Source organism: Theobroma cacao, chromosome 4 (genome assembly GCF_053813885.1).
Source record: "Theobroma cacao isolate CCN51 chromosome 4, ASM5381388v1, whole genome shotgun sequence".
NCBI lineage: Eukaryota > Viridiplantae > Streptophyta > Magnoliopsida > Malvales > Malvaceae > Theobroma > Theobroma cacao.
The window spans coordinates 31,484,215-31,505,728 of record NC_142642.1 but is presented as its reverse complement, the minus strand read 5'-3'; the positions used below and the strand labels follow the sequence as shown (position 1 = coordinate 31,505,728).

The 21,514-nt window shown below is 36.7% G+C and overlaps 4 protein-coding genes across 4 annotated transcripts; 3 read left to right on the top strand and 1 right to left on the bottom strand.

Annotated features, from left to right (window-relative positions):
• Positions 1 to 251: 251 nt before the first annotated feature.
• Positions 252 to 1,369, top strand: LOC18602170 (putative calcium-binding protein CML43). The gene has a single exon (XM_007033391.3). The coding sequence runs from the start codon at positions 542 to 544 to the stop codon at positions 1,181 to 1,183; it is 642 nt and encodes a 213-aa protein (XP_007033453.3). The 5' UTR covers positions 252 to 541; the 3' UTR covers positions 1,184 to 1,369.
• A 5,973-nt stretch (positions 1,370 to 7,342) lies between these two features.
• Positions 7,343 to 12,306, top strand: LOC18602168 (Auxin efflux carrier family protein). The gene is made up of 11 exons (XM_007033389.3): positions 7,343 to 7,763; positions 8,049 to 8,367; positions 8,531 to 8,610; positions 8,705 to 8,829; positions 9,082 to 9,203; positions 9,700 to 9,885; positions 10,024 to 10,098; positions 10,720 to 10,820; positions 10,961 to 11,013; positions 11,243 to 11,437; positions 11,746 to 12,306. The coding sequence occupies exons 2-11, from the start codon at positions 8,182 to 8,184 to the stop codon at positions 11,865 to 11,867; spliced, it is 1,245 nt and encodes a 414-aa protein (XP_007033451.1). The 5' UTR covers positions 7,343 to 7,763; positions 8,049 to 8,181; the 3' UTR covers positions 11,868 to 12,306.
• Positions 12,307 to 12,679: 373 nt separating this feature from the next.
• Positions 12,680 to 15,537, bottom strand: LOC18602167 (uncharacterized). Its single transcript, XM_007033386.3, has 2 exons — positions 15,143 to 15,537; positions 12,680 to 14,520 (listed from the first exon to the last, which is right to left on the bottom strand). Exon 2 carries the CDS (start codon positions 14,482 to 14,484, stop codon positions 12,895 to 12,897), a length of 1,590 nt encoding a protein of 529 aa, XP_007033448.3. The 5' UTR covers positions 14,485 to 14,520; positions 15,143 to 15,537; the 3' UTR covers positions 12,680 to 12,894.
• A 396-nt stretch (positions 15,538 to 15,933) lies between these two features.
• On the top strand, positions 15,934 to 21,349 carry LOC18602166 (uncharacterized). The gene is made up of 12 exons (XM_088805677.1): positions 15,934 to 16,333; positions 16,469 to 16,727; positions 17,666 to 17,711; positions 17,792 to 17,851; positions 17,957 to 18,035; positions 18,227 to 18,272; positions 18,367 to 18,465; positions 18,721 to 18,789; positions 18,874 to 19,189; positions 19,469 to 19,602; positions 20,196 to 21,004; positions 21,154 to 21,349. Exons 1-12 carry the CDS (start codon positions 16,326 to 16,328, stop codon positions 21,218 to 21,220), a joined length of 1,992 nt encoding a protein of 663 aa, XP_088661803.1. The 5' UTR covers positions 15,934 to 16,325; the 3' UTR covers positions 21,221 to 21,349.
• The last annotated feature ends 165 nt before the right edge of the window (positions 21,350 to 21,514 follow it).

The window sequence follows — 21,514 nt, the reverse complement described above, 5'->3', positions numbered from 1 at the left end:
CACGATCGGAAACGTGTGCGGGCAAATGGGATTCGGTAAATAAACAATCCCTTCGAAACTTCGGATGATTCAACGTTGCAAGTGGAGAAATCGCGTCAAGTTGCTATTACTTGTTAGTTACGGTCTTGAAACGCAAATTCAAACGAAGGCCACCACTCAACCGAGGTCAGAAATTTCCAGCCAATACACAACAATGGGTTTTTTTTTTTAAGTTATTCTAGGAAATAAGTTATATACTTTCGATGTTGGACCCATGACTTGTAGACAGGTTTTGGGAATATGTCTAGAAATACCAGAAGAAAAGAAGAGTCGTCGTCTCGTGGCTGGCTAAAATAATCCGTAACAGCCGCCAAACGCGCCTTATCCCTTATAAAATAGCAGCGCTAATGGATATCGGAGAAATGGCCAGCGCCGTTGCTATTTAGTGTTTACCTTTCTCCTGCTTGTCTCTCTTGTGCGTTAACACAATTAATACAGGCTTTTCCAATATTCCATCGGAATCTGCTGCCGATTCCGTCGGATAGATTTATACAAGGCGTATATGGAAATGGAAGCAGCAGCAGCAGCCTCAGCGGATACTGGAACTGATCCTCAATGCAAACGCAGCCTGAGTAGAAAGGTCTCATCGACCTCGTCATTTCGTCTACGCTGCCCCAGCCTCAACTCCCTCCGTCTTCGACGCATATTCGATATCTTTGACAAGAATGGCGATGGCATGATCACCGTCCAAGAGATTAATCTGGCCCTTAGTCTTCTAGGCCTCGAAGCAGATCTCTCCGAGCTACATTCAACCATCAAATCGTTTATAGAGCCTGGCAACATAGGCCTCAAGTTCGAGGATTTCGTTGCTTTGCATCAGTCATTGGACCAAACTTTCTTTGGCTTGGAAGAGGATGATCAGGAGGAGGGAGTTGAAGACACGGTGTGTGATGGGTCGGAGGCGAAGATGTCGCAGGAGGATTCGGACTTGACGGAGGCGTTTAAAGTGTTCGATGAGGACGGCGATGGATTCATTTCTGCCCAGGAATTGCAAGTGGTGTTGGGGAAACTGGGATTGCCAGAAGGGAGAGAGATCGACAGAGTTCAACAGATGATCTGTTCCGTTGACCAAAACCATGATGGCCGTGTCGATTTCTTTGAGTTCAAGCACATGATGCAGAGCGTTATTGTCCGCAGCTCTTGACTTGATCCATCGTCTTTCCTTTTGCAGTTTACCCTTTTTTGGCTTTGTTTTTTGCTATTTTCTTGTTGGTTTAGTCTTCCCTCATAAAGAACACCGAACAGAACACCCTTGTATTTTCAGCTCTTTCACCATGAACATACATATAAAGGACTGTGTTGACATAAATAGATGATCAGGCTTGTGCTACATATCTTGTTTCTGTGAATCTCTTTTCTTTACATATTTTGATTTGTTAATCTGTTGATCATCTTTGGCTTTAGCTTCGCCTGTGGAACACCAAAACAAATGAAGGAGAAAATTGTAACACTAATTTCTGAAGCCAGCATCCGAGTTGGATCAGAGGAATGCCTGCATTTGCATTTTGTGTGTTACCAAGCTAGACGTCTACTGTCATTACTATGTCAATGAAAAATTCCACAACTGATGTACCTTACTAGGGAATTTTAAAATATGACCGGTCATCCAGTATCATCCACACGAAACAATCTTTTCACTTTACCGTATCCGCAGGGGAATCCTACAGCATGTGAACTTCAAATTGAATAATCTAGTCTTCTCAAGTACTCTAATTAACACTCAAATAGACACAATTCTAATTTTCGAATATGCGTTTAATGGTAGATATACGTAGCTTATATTCAAAAAATTAATTTAAAATTTTCTTGTATCCCAATAAAAAAAACAGAATTGTAGACAAAATAGTGATTAAAAACAATGTTTAAATACCAAATTTACTTCAATATCAAATTTTATTATGTTTAATTTTGTCATCAAATTTTTAGTTTGAATGAATTTTTGTTGAAAATCAATGGGGCAAAAATATTTGGCAAAATATTCCGTGACATGACACTCACGTGCTTTGGTCGTAGCTTCTTAAGAGTACGAAAAAAAAAATCATGATATGACATTTCCCGATGAAAGAAAATGTGTGTTCAAACTTATCTTTGAAATGTCACATGTTTTTTCCCAAGTGTAGATTATAGAATACCATGCCATAATTTTTGCCTTTTTAAAATTCGTTGGGATTGCCCATGAGAATCTTGCTTTAATTCTAAAATAAAATGCATGTATTGTCCTAACTTAACAATTAAATTCAATTTTCTTTATTTTTAAAATAAAACTTGTTTGAAATGCATAAACAAAAATCTTTCACAGAATATTGCTTTCTTCTTTAATTTTTTTAAAAATGACTTCAAATTAAATTTTATTGACAAGTTGAACATAAAGTATAATAGGAATGCTTAAGCATTTGGTTCATTGTTGGTGCATGATCTTCCTAGTTAAAGAGTAGAGTTTGAATCCCCTTTTCTCAATTAAAAAAAAAAAAAACTTAAGTATAGTATCACAATTTGACATTGAAATTTGATATTGAGATATACTACAATGACGAATTCGAGAAAAAAAAAAGCCTTGAAAATAATAAAAAGAATAAGATCCTTGTCTTTCTTTCAAGATTATAATCTAGCAATCCAAATAAAGAAAAGGATGTAGCTTTCAAAGCATAAGTGAAGAAGGGATTCTAGATGGAATTGGTTTGATCAACTTCTATAAATTTTATACTGCCAATGATGTCAAGCAAGTATTGGTGAAATAGTTTTGGGAATTCAAATTGGCATTGGAGTTGGTAAATCCTAGACCTATTAGTTTGTCTTAACAAGAGCCAGGTATGCTTATTTTCACCTCTGATATATGTTATGATTGTTTAGCATGCTTGCATATTTTAATAGCCAATAATGATGAATTTTTTAAGAAATTTTTTACATGGATATGTATCCTATGGCCCTACGAACTCGTGGTACAAACAAAGTTGGTATATTTTTTTGAAAAGACAAACAAATTTGGTATTAAGAGCACTCATTGTTAGGGAGAAAAATCATATTCAAATTTCAAATCAACAAAACTTTGACCGTAGATTTCTCTTACATTATTGAACTTTAGAGTTGAAAGTCATATGATTAGAACCCTTGTCTGATATGCCTCATAAGCTTGAATTATTTAAATGTGTGGTTAATGAGAGTGATAGGTTTAAAGTTTGAGGGACTAAGTTGAAAAAAAAATAAAAGATCATATTCAAAATTAATTACTACGTTTAATATGATGAGTGAAAATATGATCTTAGCACACTATTTAACATTTGCCAAACTTTTGAAGACATTAATTTCCATAGTCTCTAGCAAATTAAGTTCTGTGGAGCCTCGACTCAAGTTGGACTGCCTCTCGGCCCAGTCTTTTGTATTCCTCTTGGGACAATAGAAGATTGAGCACAAACCGGCCTTTTCAATTGCCCCCCGACCCTGCCCGCTTTTCATGTGCCCTCATGATTTTAGCCTGAAGCAAAAACATTCCGTGCCCCTTGGGAGTTTGAAAGAGTAAGGTCTAAATGGAAGCATTAATGATCGATTAGCATATCTTCTTATACTTGATAATTAAGCATGGGAATCATCAAATACATCAAACTAGTGCAGTACTTTTGGGAATTTGCCCGCTTGCTGGGGACAAAAACGTAAGGAGGAGTGCTGTCATTGTGGTAGACAATTGGCAGATGGTGAATGCCCTGCTACTAATTTCCTGGAAAGTAAAGAGGAAACTTCCTTGTCCCAAATTCATAATAAAAAGCTAAGGGGGTAATCCAAATTTTATGTTTTGGTGTGCAAGTCTGTGCGAGCACGAGTATGCAGGGAGTCGCAAGTCTAAATTTGGAGCCTTTGGGTGTGAGCAGATTCTGCAGTTGGAAGTTTGGAAGAAAGCAGGGAACAGTGTTGACACAATCAGATACGAGCATTTTGTGTAGGACCAATAATGCCCCGTCCGTATATCTTCACGCCAACAAACAAAAAAACCCATCACTCATGAGCCAATGTAACATTGGATTCTTCCCAACCCAGCCAGAAGGAGTAACAACCACTACACGTAATGCGTTTTGCAGGGGGAGACGATCTAGGGGGGCAGCTCTTTCCCCCGCGCTTCCCACGTCCTCTCTGTCGTGGCACCCTTACAATTTTTCTTTTTTGTTTTTCTAGAACATGTGAAATTGAGCTCCATATAAATCTTGCATATAAAGACGCCAAAAGAAAACAAAAAAATGAAAAGGTTATGAAGAAAATTAAACAAACGAGTATCTCTTTCCCCTGCTTTAAGGGGCGAGATGAATCTGGACTTGATTATTGGCCCCATGATAGAATAGAACAGACTAAATTAAACAAATTTATAAAAAGGCGGCTTCGCATTATCCTTTTCGTAATCATGTTCAATCAGTGTTCCCAGGCAGCGTTCAAAAATTAATAGCCAAAGGACAGTTGTCACCTCTGCGTTAATCGAGTTCAAAAAATAAATAACAACGACTGCGACGGTGGTCGAGCCAATGTTCTACAACCGCCATTCTACATACTTCGATTGGAACCCGGTAGGTCCAAGGTGGTTGTAGAAAGAAATTTTGGCTTGATTCTCACGAGATGAGATGAGACGGGCCTTTTTCATTCGATTTATATCAAACAGGACACTGGAATACGCGGCTTTGATTAGTTACGTAAAGTATTCGCCATTGTTGCTTCTTGACTTTACCTTTGTCTCTATGAATTACATTGGACGCGTAAAGGGCCTGAGAGCAATGTGGTTTAATAGGTTTTAAGAATGAAGTGTGATTTGATTAAGATCATATTTATAAAAAAAAATTATAATTAATAATATTATTTATTAGTGTATTAAATAAAATAACGTTTGTTAAAATAGTATTTTAAGTTTTAGCTAACATGTATGAGTACCCTCTAACCCACCCAACTAAAAAATGAAGAAAACGATGTTGCCTACCTTTCAGATATAATCACCCTTTCGACCTTGTTCATGGACAAGTGACGAGAAGTAACATCAACACCAAGATTTAGCTTCTCAAATATTATTCGGTTTAACAAAAAAGTGTAGAAATCTTTTAAAGAGAAAATTAGGTTTTAAATTTATAAAGGGAGCTTAGCTTTATAAATTTTAGTGTAATTTAAAAAAACATAAACTGCATTATGAGTTACTGACTTAATTGTTACTACGTGATCTTTGATCAAAGAGTATATTCTAATAGACGTAAATAATATGAATTAAAAATTAAACATCAGTGTCGTAGTGATATGCATTAAAGTGGTGATAGTCCTATATCAATTAAATTGATAGTATTTTTGACATATAAATATAATAAAGATCTCTTAATCTATTTCAATTAGTTTTAAATTAGATATCCGTCCTAAAATTTAAACATAGTATTAGAGTAAATATTGTCTTCATTAGTTGATCTTTTTATTATTATTTTCTTCCTTGATTTATGTCACATGATAAGTTAGTTACTTTTACACAAAAGAATATTGAAGTAGTAACAAAAAAAATTTTATATCTATTAAATTAGGAGTATCTTGATATTAGAATAGGTGATATTTCGATTAGCCTTTCTTTTGATTCATTTTATATGATAAGTATGTGATCTTTACATGTGAGAGAGTATTAAAATAATGATAGTTTCATATAAATTAAATTGAAAATATCTTTAACATATAAATATAACAAAGATCTCTCTATCTATTATCAATTAGTTTTAAGATGGATACTCGTATTAAGAATCCAAAGCAAAAGACATTGACGTCATTCATTAGTTATAAAGACTTCTCCATCTATTATCAATTAATTTTAGGATGAATGCCAGTCTTAAAAATCTAAATCAAAAGACATTGTTTTCATTCATTAATTCTTTTTATGAGTTTTATTTATTCATATTATATGATAAGTTTATAATCTTTATACATAAAAAGAAATTAAAATAATAATAAAGAAAAAAGTCCCTAATCCCCACGATAAATCTGTAATCCTATACACGAGAAAGATTACTGAAGTAGTAATAAAGAAATAGGTCCCTAATCCGTCTAAGCTATTTTATATTAAATTTTCTTTTTTCTTCCCTTTTCCTTTTTCTACTTTTTTTTCTTTTTTCCGAACAGGGATTTTCTACGTGGTTGAGGAGTTCACTCCCAGATCTGAATTTATCTTAGCATTTTGGTTAATGAGGCAGGGATGTGCCTTACTTTTGACTGATCAAAGAAAATCATAGATATGATTTATGAAAACAACCGCTACACAAAGTTAGAAACCCTATTTATTGGCGGTTTGGAATGGACGGTGGGTTGAGTGAGATTCTTATGACTGGAAGGTAAGAGATGAGAAAGGTTGATTGGGTTTGGAGGCCGCACCAATTTCTTGTGATATCTGCCACATGCTTCCCTCTTGTTAATACTCAACTTTTGACTTAAAATAAGAAAAATAACAAAAATAGAATGTTAATTGATTTCCAATTTTTTATTTTTTTTACAAAAAGCACAAGATTAGAGGGAATTCACTTTTGAATTTTTAGATAAGGTCAAGTTGAGATAGCATAGATTAAAGGGAAAGGAGGTTGAAGAAGTATAAAGAAATGGATAAAAGAATAAGAGGGAAATAACCGCCCCCCAAAAAAGGAGAACTTTTTCTTTTTTAATAAGCCATATTAGAAATCAAATCGTTTTTAATAGGCATTTAAGTCATTTAAACTTCAAATTTAGTCAATTGAATTCATTACAATTCATTAGATAAAATAATTTAATTAAATCAGATAAAAATATAACGATTGAAATGTCCGTTACAAAATAATCCAATAGATAAAATTATCCATAAATGCCAAAAAGCTCCATTTATTTAGTAAACAAAATCTCTTTGCATGTATGAAAATCTCCATCAATTCTGTTTTAGTTGATTTTTTGTTATTTATTAATTTTTTTAAAAATGAAAATAAAATAAAAAATTAAAAAAACATTGTCGAAAAACGTGGGTCAAATATTTTGGTGCTTGGATTCCTAAATTTTGTTAGGTATAAATTATTTTATAATAATATTGAAAGAAAAGAAATAAAATTAAGAATAGACAATATAGTGCTGCAAAATCGAGTGGAGGGAATTAAATAAGTTGGGGAATATTATTAAAAAAAAAAAAGAAATAATTTGGGGAAAATAAAAGTCCCACGGAACAGAGCCACAGAAAATGAAAAGGCAAAAATAATTTTTTTTTTTTTTTTAAAAGAAGAAGCGTATAAATTGATAACTCAAGAAGCCGTTAAAAGGTGCGAGCCGAAGATACAGACAGAGACGCAAGAGAGAAAAGAGACATGAGGAAATTTCCATTCGTACGGAAATTAGGAGTGAAGCAGGGAGGGGTAAAATGGTGAATTCGCATACAAAACCGAGGGGCAGCTTTGGTAACTTACGCAATATAAGTATATATAGAGTCCAACAGCAACAACGTGAAGACGGTGGCCGATCTGCACAGAAAAACTGAAGCGGATCCCATCTGCCCTTTGGTATATTGAATTGCAAGTTAATCACCAAAACAGTTGACAGCTAACCGAAGCTGTGAAAACAGAGAGAGAGAGAGAGGGATAGAGATAGAGACGGGGTGAAATAGAAAGAGACTGTTTGGCTATCAGGATTTTTCAATTTCCCCCCAGCCAGCATTATTATTCTTTTCTTTTGCATTCAATTTTTTTCTCTGTCTGGACGTTATTCAATCCTTTCTTCAGGTTCTTCTTCTTCTTCTGATTACTATTCTATATCCGGAAAATTTAAAAGAATCTAGTTTAATTTTATTATCTCTCATTGATTGGAAAATGCGAATTATCCGGAAATTCTAATTAATTATGTTGTTAGTTTTGTGATCGACATGTGTGTATGCCGGCAATTTTATTTGTTGGAATCTCTTCTTAGGCATTCATGGAAAAACTCAGTTCTTTTTAATTTGTGAATTAATGAAAGATAACTTCTATTGATGCGGTTCAGCTAGTTTTTCCTTTTTTTTTTTTTTGAAGGAAATCCGCGGACCGAATAGAGGATAACTGAATTGTTGTAGTAAGCGGGTATTCGCACTCTTAAGAATTGGATTAGATCGCATGTCGGCTTTGGAATAGAGTTTGAGAGAGATAATATTGGTAAAGAGAAGAGATGGAAAGGGTTTTGTCGGCGGTGATGGAAGCTCCGGCGGCAGCGGGAGGAGAGTCTTTACTAGGAAGCATAAAGATAGCAGTTTTGCCAATAGCAAAAGTATTCACCATGTGTTTCCTGGGCTTTCTAATGGCTTCCAAGTATGTTAATATCTTGCCTGCAAACGGCAGGAAGCTTTTAAATGGGGTAATTTCATCCATTCCCTCTTTCGTTGAACTGCCTTTTTTCTGTAAATTATTTTTCTGGTAATCTGTCTCCAAAATATGGGGATTTTTGTGATTTTATTTTTTTTATTTTTTTAATTTAAATTGGCAAATACTTACTTAACATTCCATCAATCACATTGCAGTTAGTGTTTTCGCTTTTGCTTCCGTGTTTAATATTTTCTCAACTTGGACAAGCTGTTACTCTACAGAAAATGCTTGAGTGGTATGAATCAGTTTTCTTCTTTCTTGCCTTTCATCTATATCATCAAAAGTCAATGGTTTATCTTAATCTTCTTTTCTATTTGATCGTGTTACAGGTGGTTCATTCCTGTGAATGTTGTTCTAGGCGCCATCTCTGGCTCACTAATAGGTTTTGTTATTGTAACCTTCGTCAAACCTCCATACCCATACTTCAAGTTCTCAATCATACAAATTGGAATTGGTAAGCTACTGTTAGTATAAATATGCATAACCTTAACACAATAAATATATTATCAGCCACATGACACTTTATTGGTGTGCTTATTCACAGTTGATGGTACCAATATATCATTGCAATTTTTTATTTTTTGCAGGAGATAATCTTTTATAAATTTGTTTGAAATTGGAGTCTGAGTGCTTTAGCTTTGTGCTTTATATCTATGTTGACAATTAAGCATGTCAAGTAAAATATATGCTTTGAAACTTAATGCAGGAAACATTGGGAATGTACCACTTGTCCTGATTGCAGCTTTATGTAGAGATACATCCAATCCTTTTGGCGACACTGAAACATGTAGCACTCAGGGAACTGCATATATTTCATTTGGCCAGTGGGTATGTTTACTTTAACCCATTAATCTTATCGGGCAACTTTAGGCATGGTATATTATGCTCTAATTTTGATGGATTCACCACACATATGGAGATGTATATTTATGCACTGAACTTGACCTTTTTTGTGCTGATAAAAAATCTGTTTGGGCTTTGGTTTTCTGACTACCTATCCTTACAACTATATTTTTTTGGAAAATAACCATTTTAAGTTTAAAGAGTTGGTCAAGAAAAGGAACAAGAAGCTTAGACAGTTCTTGATGGCCTGTAAAGGGTCAAAATCTGGTAGACATGGACTACCCCTCCACCTTCCTTTCCTTTTTCCCTTTCTTAAAATGAACAAAAGGAACAAGGACAAGAGGAAAAAGAAGATATAGCTAATTTCTATTTGTTTTTGTTTTCTCTAACACCAATTCAACTGTTTGTTTGGTAGCTTTGATTTCTTTATCTTAAGTAATGGACATTGTATGAATGAGTTTTGACCTATAATTTATGTTAGGTTGGTGCAATCATTTTATACACATATGTATTTCATATGTTTGCCCCTCCCGCGGAAGGTACCTTTGATCTTGAGGATGTAAATCTCCCTCTTAAGAACCCTCCGAAGGATGCCTCTCCTGAGCAGGTTCCATTGCTGATGCAAGAGGCTGCAGTAACAGATTCAGATAATTCAGAGAAAGGAAAGGTGAGGGTCATGTTTATTTGATTTCAGCTTTATGCTTTGCTTCCAGTGAACTATTTTTTCACTTTGCTAAAATTTTACATGCCTGTTTGCCATTTTCAAGGAACTATTCCTGATTGAATATTTGGGATTTTGGTGCAGATTAAAAAATTTCTAGTTTTGGTTTATGAGAAGTTAAAGCTCAAGCAAATCTTTCAACCCCCTATTATTGCATCAGTAAGTTTCACGTCATTTTGTTGGTTTCTCTTTCATGAACTCATCACTGGTTCATAGTGGCAAACTGCTAGTTTCCCTTGCAACAAATTCCAAGTAACTGTAAATTTTCAAATTTGTATTTGGTAATGCATGCACTATAATAATCTGAATACTTGTGAATTTTAATGAGAAATGGTAAAAAAAAAAAATTTCAACACATTGTTGAACTGATTTTTCCATCCTTAATCCAAGCAGATGGTTAAAAAGCCAAAAGAGCACCTCAACCTGGATGTCAATATTCTTAGTCCACCCGTGCTTGTTGTTTGCTCTCTTTGTTGTTGATTGGCAGTTTTCGAGTTGTGGAGTCGGAATGTCTAGGTGTGTTGTCTCTGTTCTAGTTTTTAGCATGGAGCATAAGGTTTCAACGGGTCAAGTAGAGAAAGACCAAGAAACTGTAGTTATCAGTTTTTTTTTTCTTCCAATAACCTAAATATTTCTTTCAGGGACACGTGGTGTTTGAAGTTTCAATGTTTCAGTGTTTATAGTTTGTTCCACATCCATTTTGGTGAACAGTAACATATTTCTCTTTAAGGAAGTGTTTTTTGTTTACCTAAATTTGGCCTATAAATGTACTTGCTGCAGATCCTAGCCATGGTTCTCGGTGCAGTGCCGGTTCTAAAGAGATTAATATTTACAACTGATGCTCCACTTTATTTCTTCACTGACAGCTGCATTATTCTTGGGTATGTTTTGCATAATTTCATGAAAATAAGTTGCTTCTTATTTTGTAGTTGAACTTGGTAAGAGTTTGTTGGTTATTTTCTATTAATGCCTGTGTCTTGGTATTTAATTTCATCATGGTTTAATGATGTTTGATCTACAGGGAAGCCATGATTCCATGCATTTTGTTGGCATTAGGAGGCAACCTTGTTGACGGTAAGTTAGCCATCTTTGTGGCTACTGTTTCATTGTATATCTCCATAGAAATTTGTATAGTGCTATTTGCCTTTAGGTCTTGTTCTTTTACCATCAGCATTGTTGCCACATGGTTTTAACTGTAGGAAACAATTTTGTTGTAATTTTTCTTATCGATGTTTCACGCTTCTAACTCCATGTTTAGGGAAAGAATTTTGATGAATTCTAGCCTTTCTTGTTTTATATACAGGACCAGGGCCAGGAAGTTCAAGAATTGGTCTACGAACACTTGTTGCTATTATTATTGGGCGTTTATGCTTGGTGCCTCCTGCAGGACTTGGCATTGTAACACTGGCTGATAAGCTTGGTTTCCTTCCTGCTAATGATAAGATGTTCCGATTTGTCCTACTCCTTCAGCATACGATGCCAACATCTGTCCTTTCTGGTAGAACCTGAGTTCTCAGTCTTAAAGATATTTTTGGAAACTGAAGAAATTCAAATCTGTGCATATATAAGATATAGTATTGCCTCATATGAGCCGTCTAAACCATAATTATATTAGGTTAATAAGAAGCATATATCTAATTTCCATGGATTACTTCTGTTTAGCCTAACATAAGTTGAATCAATGATTCTATCTGATTTAAATGTTGGAAAACTCCAACTGATAATAGTATCTTTTGACTTTTTTGGTTCATAATATGAAAGGGAATTGTGCTGATTTTACTCTCTCGCTCCTCTGCCTGTTTGTAGGTGCTGTTGCTAATTTAAGAGGTTGTGGAAAGGAGGCAGCAGCTGTGCTGTTCTGGGTTCATATTTTTGCAGTTTTCTCCATGGCAGGATGGATTATTCTCTACCTGAACATACTCTTCTAAAACTGTGCCAAGCCAATCACACTGCATTAGAAGCAGAACCAGCAGTTCCTTTCCGTATTTATTTCCAAGCTGGTCAGTGTTAATAGCCTGTGTAGATTAGTTGGAATCCTCAAATTCTTTGAAGGGCAATTGCATCCGCTTCTGCCAGCCCTGCCAAGATTCCAAGAGGCATGCCTATGCTTACAGGAGCTGTGGAGAGGTGTTTCTCAATTTTTCCACTTGGTATCATTTGTTTGTCAATATCAGCGGCTCCTTATATATTCATACCGTCACCATCTTAAATAGGGATGGTCTAGAATTTAGTATGTTATAATATTAAGCTATTTAAGAGTAATCATTGTGAGTCCCAAGGTTTCCAGAGGCTGTGGTAGCTGATGAAATTTCACGAAGTGTAGAAATTTGAAATTGGAATTCCATCATTTTATGTGCTTTTAAGTCATCTTATTTTGCGTACCCAGGCCAGGCCGCCGTTGTTACGACCCTTTTACTCCATACCCTGGTTAGACCTTTGAAATCGCTCGTAATACCCCACATCTGCTGGTAATGTTAGACACACAAAGTAGGAAAAATGAGAGATGGTAGACATATTTTCAAGAGAGAATCCTTGACAGCCTGCATCTCTTGCACACGGTCCCCTAGTATTCGCATATTAACATCCTCCACTCAAATGCAAAACACATACATTCATACCCAAAATAACAGCTCAGAAATTTGAGCACTTGATTGCCTAGTCAAGCAGTAATTGATAAAAGGCGATTTGGTTTTGCAACACTGATAAATCCAGTTGAATTTAATGATACCTTGGACAAGCATTGTACACTAGAAGAAACTTTAACCATATCCAATTCAATTCCTGAGGCCAGAAGTAGTGATTAGAAGATACACAACAAACCCAAAAAATAATACATTTAATAAAGGATGCGAATGGCAAGATTTGCATCTACAACCATTCACAAGTGAAGTTAAAACACAGACTACATTTGAATCTTGAAGAAAAAGTGATTGCCCACCAGATTTCTGAAACTTCTCAGAAAAGAGACCACCATCTCCTGCTCCTGCTCCCCCTTAAGTTTAGTGATGATGTATCTGGAACCTGAATTTGGTACTGGCACCCTGAAGGTAGATTGGTGTGGCTTGTTGATCCTCTTCTTCCAATTAGAGGTTTGCCTAACCAGAACACAAGTACAACACCAAGGATACCAGCTAAAGGAGCAGCAGCTCGAAAAAGCCAATCCCGACCACCCTCCCTGGCAGAGCTACTGATGGTAGGATCCACATGTGGCTCCTCCTGTAATCGACATGGACCAAGTTCACAAGCTTCATCTGCTTCAGCTTCATCAGAGTCATCAGAGGAACTGTCCTCACTTGCATCTTGCTGCTGGATTTGATGTATCTCCACACTCTGGTTGATGTGCTGCTTCCCCTCTTCATAATCTTTGTCATCAGTGGGAAGCTCATAGCGGCAAAGGGGGCATGAATTCCGTGCACTCAACCATGGCAAGATACAAGAAGGGTGATAGACATGAAAGCAAGGAAGCTGGTTTACTTCAGTGCCAATGGGCAAAACATCCTTGCAGATTGCACATGCCAAACCATCATGCTTCTCATGTTCATCACTGACAATAACACGAGGCAGATTATTCACGAAAGATGCAGATGCAGGAGGTGCTCCTCTCCTTGAGCCATCAGTCTCAGCCAGATGGTCAAGCAGTTGTTCAAAGCCAGCTCTGGAGCGACGGAAATTAAAAACAGGCAGATTGGTTTCACTTGGACTTGAAATAAACAAATCTTGAAGTCCAGCTCTAGATATAGCAAATTCAACCACATCTTCCTCAGCATCAGCTTCTTCCCATTCATCATCATCACCCCCTTCATCTTCTTCTGGTTCATCCCAGTTCCACTGGTTCAGACCAGCATGCATTGGATCAATATCAGTGTCAGTGTCAATATCACTCCTATTGTCAGCTTGAACAAATATTTCTGTATCCAGGAAACTGTGTCCATCCACAGAAGCATCCGAGTCCCCTCCATAAGTACTAAAAGATATTGCATCACTCTCACCCCGAAAGACCCTGTACTGACTAAAACTAACATTTGATTCACTCTCTCCATAAATAGAATCCAGGTTATCAAAACCATCACTTTCGGTATCAGAGACAACACGTCGCCATCTTCTAGAACCACTAGGAGTTGTACGGGAACTACTGCGCTGTAATGACCTTGCCGTGGAACCACCATCCATAATTTGATCCTCAAGCCCAGAGACAGGGGATTGGTTCTGCCTCACCAGATTAATCATATGTGAAAAATGTTGTGAGAAAAGATTTTCAATTGATTCAGAACTGCTTTGCCTATTCCTTCTTCTTCGAGCTGGTCGTCTTCGATGAGAGTCTTGAGGCGGGGAAGCAAGATCCTCAAGCAACAAAAACTTGCAGTCCCCACATAGACCGACGGTTTCAAGGTCGTCTGTTGCCTCATAATCAGGTGCAAGACTTCTTCTACATAGAGTACACAAAGCTGGCTGGCCAGAGTGATCAACGAACAAATCACCCTCCATGTGGCCAGGAGAACCAGTCAAAGGCACATCTTGAGAAATTCTTTCTGAGTTTGCATCCATCCGTGCAAAGAGAAGAATGCAACAAGCAAAGGACAACTGAAAACCATTGCAAATGAGATAGATGAGGAAAAATCACCAAAAGAATGCAATGAATCCTTTTCTATGCAACTAACAACAGGTAAAATTGGAAATGTGGCGCAAAAGGCAGGGAAAAGAGAAACCCAGACAACAGTAATAGAATATAATGTTAGGAATAACATACTTAAAGCAGGGAGCTTAGTGAGAGAAAGTGGTAAGAATGATAACGGGGTTAAGTCATAAGTGTAAGCAAGAGAAAGAAGACGAGCACGAAGAGACATTCAAAGCATTATTCTTTGACATAGGATTGGATGCTTCATTGCTACTAATACTACATATGCTTATCACAAAATGGGCAATTTTTTTTTTGGCTTCATTTTTGGGGGTGTTTACTGTGGGAATTATAAGAATTACCAGTAAGAGATACTTGCCCGACAATAGAAAACAAAATTTGCCATCATTGTAGCAACAGGGGAATCAACATTCAATATACTAATATCCTCTCTTCTGCGGAAAGGAATCTCGAATTGAACAATAAAAACGTGGATGGATTCCAACATGAAACACAATTAACGATGAAAGAAAGCCGAAAATTAGAAAACCAAGCGCAAATGAAAAGCTTCTAGACACCAACGATTACCTGATGAGAGAGCTCCGATCTGTAGATGCAATGAAAGAAGAAAGATGTTTAGGTTAGGACATAGGGGTGGAAATGAACAATTGAATTAGGGATCGGGGATAAGAAGGATCCCTGCGAGGGTGGGTCGATATTGTTATTAGGAAATGTTGGCTTCGGATTAGGGAAGACTGAGAAACCAATGTGGGAAAGAGAAGACTAAGATGAGAGAGAGAGAGAGAGAGAGAAAGGAAGAGTGAGTCAATCAGGCATGGTTGAGTTCCACATCCAGTCATCCACGGGAGGAGTCAATGTGCGTGCGCGGACCTTCGCACCAGTTGAACTCTTCCACTTTCTCTTTCTCTCGCTTTATCTTCTATCCTATGCCTTCTTGTTGGCCCCTTGGACATCAAACCCCTCTCAGTTAGAGGTGTCTCTACTTTCTGGCCTTTTTTTTTTTTTTTTACTGTATTTTTTAAAAATAAAATTTTAATTTTTTTTATCAATTTTTAATTAAATGAAAAAATACAATATTAAAATTAATATATTGAAAAACACTTTTAATAAAAAAATCCCATTCTCATTCATAGAAAGTCACTTCCAAAGAGAGAAAATGTAGACAAAAATATTAATGAAAAGATTTTGTGTTATAACTCGAAAAGGGTATGAGAATTAATAATTGACTTTTTGAGCTGTGGAATGCAACGAGGATTAACTGATTAAGGATGTAATTTAAGAAGCGTTAAATCCACGCTATTCACAGCGCGTCATATTGATCCGTGGGTTAAATACTGCATAGAAGAGCTCGAAACATGCCTTGTGTTTTTACCCCTCAAAACCTCATGCCCTCATGGAGTGGATGGTCATGGAATAGACATTCTTCTAAGCTGTAATCACACCCATTTCCCATGATTTCCTATCTTCGTTCTGAACCTATTCAGCTCTCGCTTGGGGATTATGAAGAAAGTAAAACAGTTGTTAGTGATTACCATTTGAAGCAAAACAGGATGTGAGGAAGCAAATGAGGACTACAGTTTGGGGGTTTTAATCCTTTTTCCTTGTCTGGAAAATTCACCATATCTCTCATAAACAGAAAAACAATGCCAATCCCTTAGCTGTAACCTCTTTAATATAATGTGATCACAAATCCCCTCTTGAGTTCAAGTTCCTTTTCTCCCATTCCCTTGCCATTGTCTCTGTGTTTGGAATGGCCAGGTGGGTTTGTCATGTGCTTTTTCCATAGCAGTGAGTAAATGGTAGCATTTGAGCAATGTGTCTGCTCTTTTCTTGCTCTGCTGAATGTATGTCTGTGTGTGTATATATTTATTTATTTGTGTGTGGGTGCAGCAGAAAAGTACGAATGTCCAAGTGGAAAGAAGGGCAGAGGCGGAGCCCGCGAATATCTGCATCGCATCCTTGCGAGGCCCAGCGATCGAGGCGCGTGGGTCGCACTGCTTTGGCTCCACCTCCACAGGCAATGGGTTTACAAGTGCAACACTCTCGCCCTCAGGATCAAGGACCAGCCTCCCGGACTAGGGCCAGGAAAAAGAGAAAACTCAGACCAGTCGACGATGTGGCTGCTACTTCCCTTTCACCCTTTGCTCAGCAGGTGTTAATGTTATTTATTTCTTCACCATTTTCCTTTTTCTTTGTGTCTTCAAACCAGTCTTACTCCTTCAAATCAAACAATCAAATTTATGTTTTTTTACTTTTACTTGTGTGTGTAAGTACTAAGTGCTATGAATGTTTGGGAGGGATTTGATGGGTAGTTGGGCAACGAGTGACACCATAAGGCTTCCTGAAATATGACAAAGCGTTTGTTAATTACAGTTGATTTGTCGTCATTTAGGTAATTAAGCAGTAAGGACAAAACAAGTACGAGCCAAGCCACAACGGCAAAGGGGACCCTCCTTTGCACATGTCAACGCCTTCTTCACTCACCTTTCTTTCATGGGATTTGTTTTAATACCTCGTTTCTCTTATTTCTCCTTTTCTTTACCATTCCCTTTTCAGAAAAGGTAATGTGCAGCCACTTCGTTTAGGGTCATACGGTCATTGGTCACTCCTTAGGTCCTTTGGTGTTAGATTTTTGGTACTGACGTAAAGGCAATCTGCCTCCTTTAGCAGCTATTGCGGTTTCTTTGATCTTAACTCCATTTCTTGATATATATATATATACACCCTCGTTTCTGTTTTGCACTCAAAAGCGAAAAGTGAATCGTCAAATCCTTCCGAGATGCCTGGATTTCTCCAAAATCTTGGTGTTGGGATTATTTGATTACAGTTTACATTCATTAAGATAATAATTCACATCAAAACTCGAAAAGCATGTATAGCATTTCAACAAGCACAATGATCAAAAGTTCAGTTCTGTATAGAGGAGCTAATTTGTTAGTTGTTCATGATTGTCAAAAGGAATGTGGCTTGATTCTGATATTTTGGCTGGGGGCTTTACTAATTATATAGTATTAATCTAAGTTAAAAGGTCTCTAATCTCTATATGTTGCATAAATAATAATTTCAACCTCCAAGCCAAATGACATGCAGGGCAGCGACCTACAAAGCCATGATGAAGATCATCGAATTAGTTGCGGTGAGCCTTGTGATTTTCTAGGAATTTAATTGTGAACTCTCTTTTTCTTTTAACATGATTAATTAGTTGCTTCTTTTCAGATCCACCAACTGCCCAGGGTGGCAATAGCCCAAAATTTGATGATAAAGCGGTCTCCCCTGGTATCCTCATTTTCAATATTAAATATCTTCAAATGTCCCATTATTTTAAGATCTCAAGTAAATGCAGATGTATTGTTAATCCTGACATAAATATTTTCATACCAGATCAACTATCAAGTGTGCCATCTACCAGATGGATGCCAGAGAAACGCATACTAGAGCTTGTTCTCGACATATTACAGAGGTGGGTCTTTTAAATGCATGTCTTCCAGGCATCAGCAATTCTAGAGTTATGAGTTGTGTACAGATCAAGAGTTAGCATTGTCAAATACTGGTAGAAACAGTAGTAGACTTACAGTGCAAGAGAATGCTAAGTTTAGAATAATCTTGCATGAATTATATATTGATCTTTAAACCTTATCTTTATGATATTAGGAGAGACACCTATGAAATATTCGCTGAACCTGTTGACCGTGAAGAGGTATGCAATTAGTAGTTGGATTCAGCATTTAATCTTGTGAAAGTTCTTTTCTCTTTTCATGAACCATGCTGATGGTTTTTGCAACTATGACAAGGTTGAGGATTATTATGATATCATTAAAGAGCCTATGGATTTTGGCACAATGAGAGCTAAACTTCATGAAGGGATGTATACGAGTCTTCAACAATTTGAGGTGTGCTGTTTTCTCAGGAATTAGTTCTTGTTTCTTTGTTCTGAAGGTCTCTGTGCTTCTCTAAGCAAAATGTATATGTTTTGCATTGTCTCATTTGAGACAGCTAATGGAGCATCCAGAATTTTTTGTTCAAATTCAAGTGTGATAAGTGTGAATTAAGTTCTTGGACTGTTGGACATGTTATTATATGCTTATTTAAATTGAGTATGGAACATTTTATTGGTTGTCACTGATCGTGTTTGGACTATTGTGCAGCATGATGTATATTTAATATCCAAAAATGCAATGCATTTTAATTCCTCGGCAACTATATACTTCAGACAGGTACCAGTATCATCTAAGAGTCCTCTTCCACAATATCTAAGATTATTCTTACCACCTAATGAAGGCAAAATTCTGGTTTTACAGGCTCGAGCCATTGATGAACTAGCAAAAAAGGTCTTTCATTCTCTTAAAACTGACCCAGAGAATTTTGAGTTGGAATTTTCAGAGACAAGACGAAGAACTAGTAGAAGGCTCATGAGTGAAGCTAGGGCTCCATCATATAGCTCAAGTTCTAAGCTTGCAACAAATTTAAGACGCAATAGCAAGACCAATGTATCATCAAAACCTATGCCATCTTTTCTTCCTAATTCTTCAAACCTCAGGAAAGGTGTTAGAGGAATTTGTGGACTCGCTGGTGCTACTACTGATTGTAATGCAAGAGATCATGTAGTGCACTCTGGTAAGAAAAAAAATTTGGGCTTAACATTCTGAATTGAAATTTCTTGGACTGTTGCAGGAGGTCATTTTCAAAATTTCCGGGATGGCCACGTTCCCATTTGTTTTCCCGGAGGTTTCACTACATATTTCTTACCCTTATGGCTTTGAACTTTTGAAAATTTCATAAAAACATTTGCCACTTAGATTTGCTTAGACCTCGCATGGTTGACTGAAATTTATTTGCTTGAACACATAAATTTAAAATATTTCTGACTGATTTTAATTACTGTTTCTCTAACAGGTGCTTTAAATGGTAGGGGAAATAATTTTGCTGAAGTAGATAGACGTTGTACGTATAGACCCTGGACGTCTCTCCACACTGACAATGATTCAATTGTTTCCACAATTTATAGTGATTCAAAACCACTAATTCCTGTAAGTCTTGCTTCTTTTCTTCTTCTTTTTTTTTTTTTTTGTTTCTCCACATTGATATATGTTAAACAACTAACTGACAGGTGATGTTTGTGTCATTGTTCTGCTTGTAAAATCAAGTAATGTTGAATACCGAGTGCAGTTATTGCAGATGCTTTGTGTCATATATCTTGATCTAAAATTCTAACAAAAAAACAGTAGCCAGTTATTAGATCACCTGAATGCTCGTTTTTGGTTTTGACATGGTTCTGGATAGTCAAAATTATTTCTTTTCTTACCTTTGTGCTGAGGAGCATTTCTTACTTTCATCAAGTAGCAGCTGTTCCTTTTACAAAAGATACATGGTGTAAAGGTCCCTAGCTGGTGCATGATTCCTTCCTTTATTCTCTTTTATTCTTGGTGGAGCATCACATAATTCATATGTTTTTTAATCTGTTTTCACTCCTGGGGCAACCATAGCTTTTGACCACCATACAAAGCAGTGAGGCACTGCCCATAAGGATGTTTCCAACTGCAAGTGCATTGATGACAGGAGGGGCTACAGAATTTTTACTTTTGGATGAGAGTTGACCACTTTTTTTTCCTTTTTTTTGTAGGTGAATCAGCAGGATATTGGTTACAGAGATAGTTTAATGTTCTTTGTTAAAGATTTAGGACCAACAGCCCAAATGATTGCCAAGCAGAAGTTGATTGGATGCTCGGTTGATGCTTCTAATTGTTGGACTCCAGGTTCAAAACATTGGTTTCAGGAACCTGAATGTCAAAATCCTAATGCATTTCATTCCACCCAGAGGGGACTTCCTATTCTGGATTCTGCATTTACTGCAGCATCTGAAAATTTATTTGACCATCTTCAAAGGGGTCCAAACATCTTAGGAAATGCCAATTATAAAGTGGATTCATCTTATGCTGGTGCAGGAGAGAAGGCTTATGCCTCGAACAAAATGCTTATCCCTAGTGCTTCAGTGGTAGTGGTGTCAAGCAGTGATGAAAAGAAAAGTCCAGTTGCCTTCAAAGGGGATGGTCACTTCAGTAATGCAATGGATATTTTTGGCCTTTTTGGTTGTGACAAGTTACATCAGGATCAGTGCTCTGAGATTCAGTTGGGCTCCCATCCTTCCAGTGTTGGCCAAGACATAATTGCACAAGATGAAGTTGAAGTCCGTGGTTCTGTTGAAGGAGGCCAAGAGTTGAAAGCAGGCCAACCTAACCAACTGGGTTCTCAGTTCATATTTGATTTGCCATTTCTGAAGAAGCGGCTTGATCAGATTAACTCCTCAGGAAAGGATAAACTTTTGCAGCAAGGTTCCAGCATTGAAACTCCATTTCTGAACGAAGAAGTAAATTGGAAGATGCAATTGGCCTGCAGCCGTCACAAGAAGCTTAGCACTCAAAACATACAAAGGTAGTTACAAACATTTTAGATGGTGCTCAAAAAAAAAAAAAAGAAGAAGCAAGAATCTTCTTTAAACTATTCAGTTTGGCTTCATTGAACTCAGTGATCTTAGACTACCATTGTTCCTGAACAGAGATGGTTGATTGCTGTCATGGCAGGTGCAATATTTTATCAGCTGATAAAAGGTGGGTTTGGAATGTTAGAGCCTTAAGAGATGAACCATAGAGAGAGAGGCTCAAAATTTGATTCAATTGTACAGATTCAGTCTAGACTTTGTGTTGATGTATTAATTTCTGTTTATTCTATGGAAATGCATCAAGCCATTAAAATATTAAACACTTTCATTTGGTATTATGGCCTTCAAGTCATCATCTCCATCTCATGAAAGACACATAAAAGAGCAGAAAAAGAAAAGGAAAAGAAAATACTTTGGTGTGGATTAATGGGCCAAGCTACAACATCAATGAGTTGTCCGACCCCAAAAGAAAGCAACATTTATTTATTGATTTAGGTGAGTTT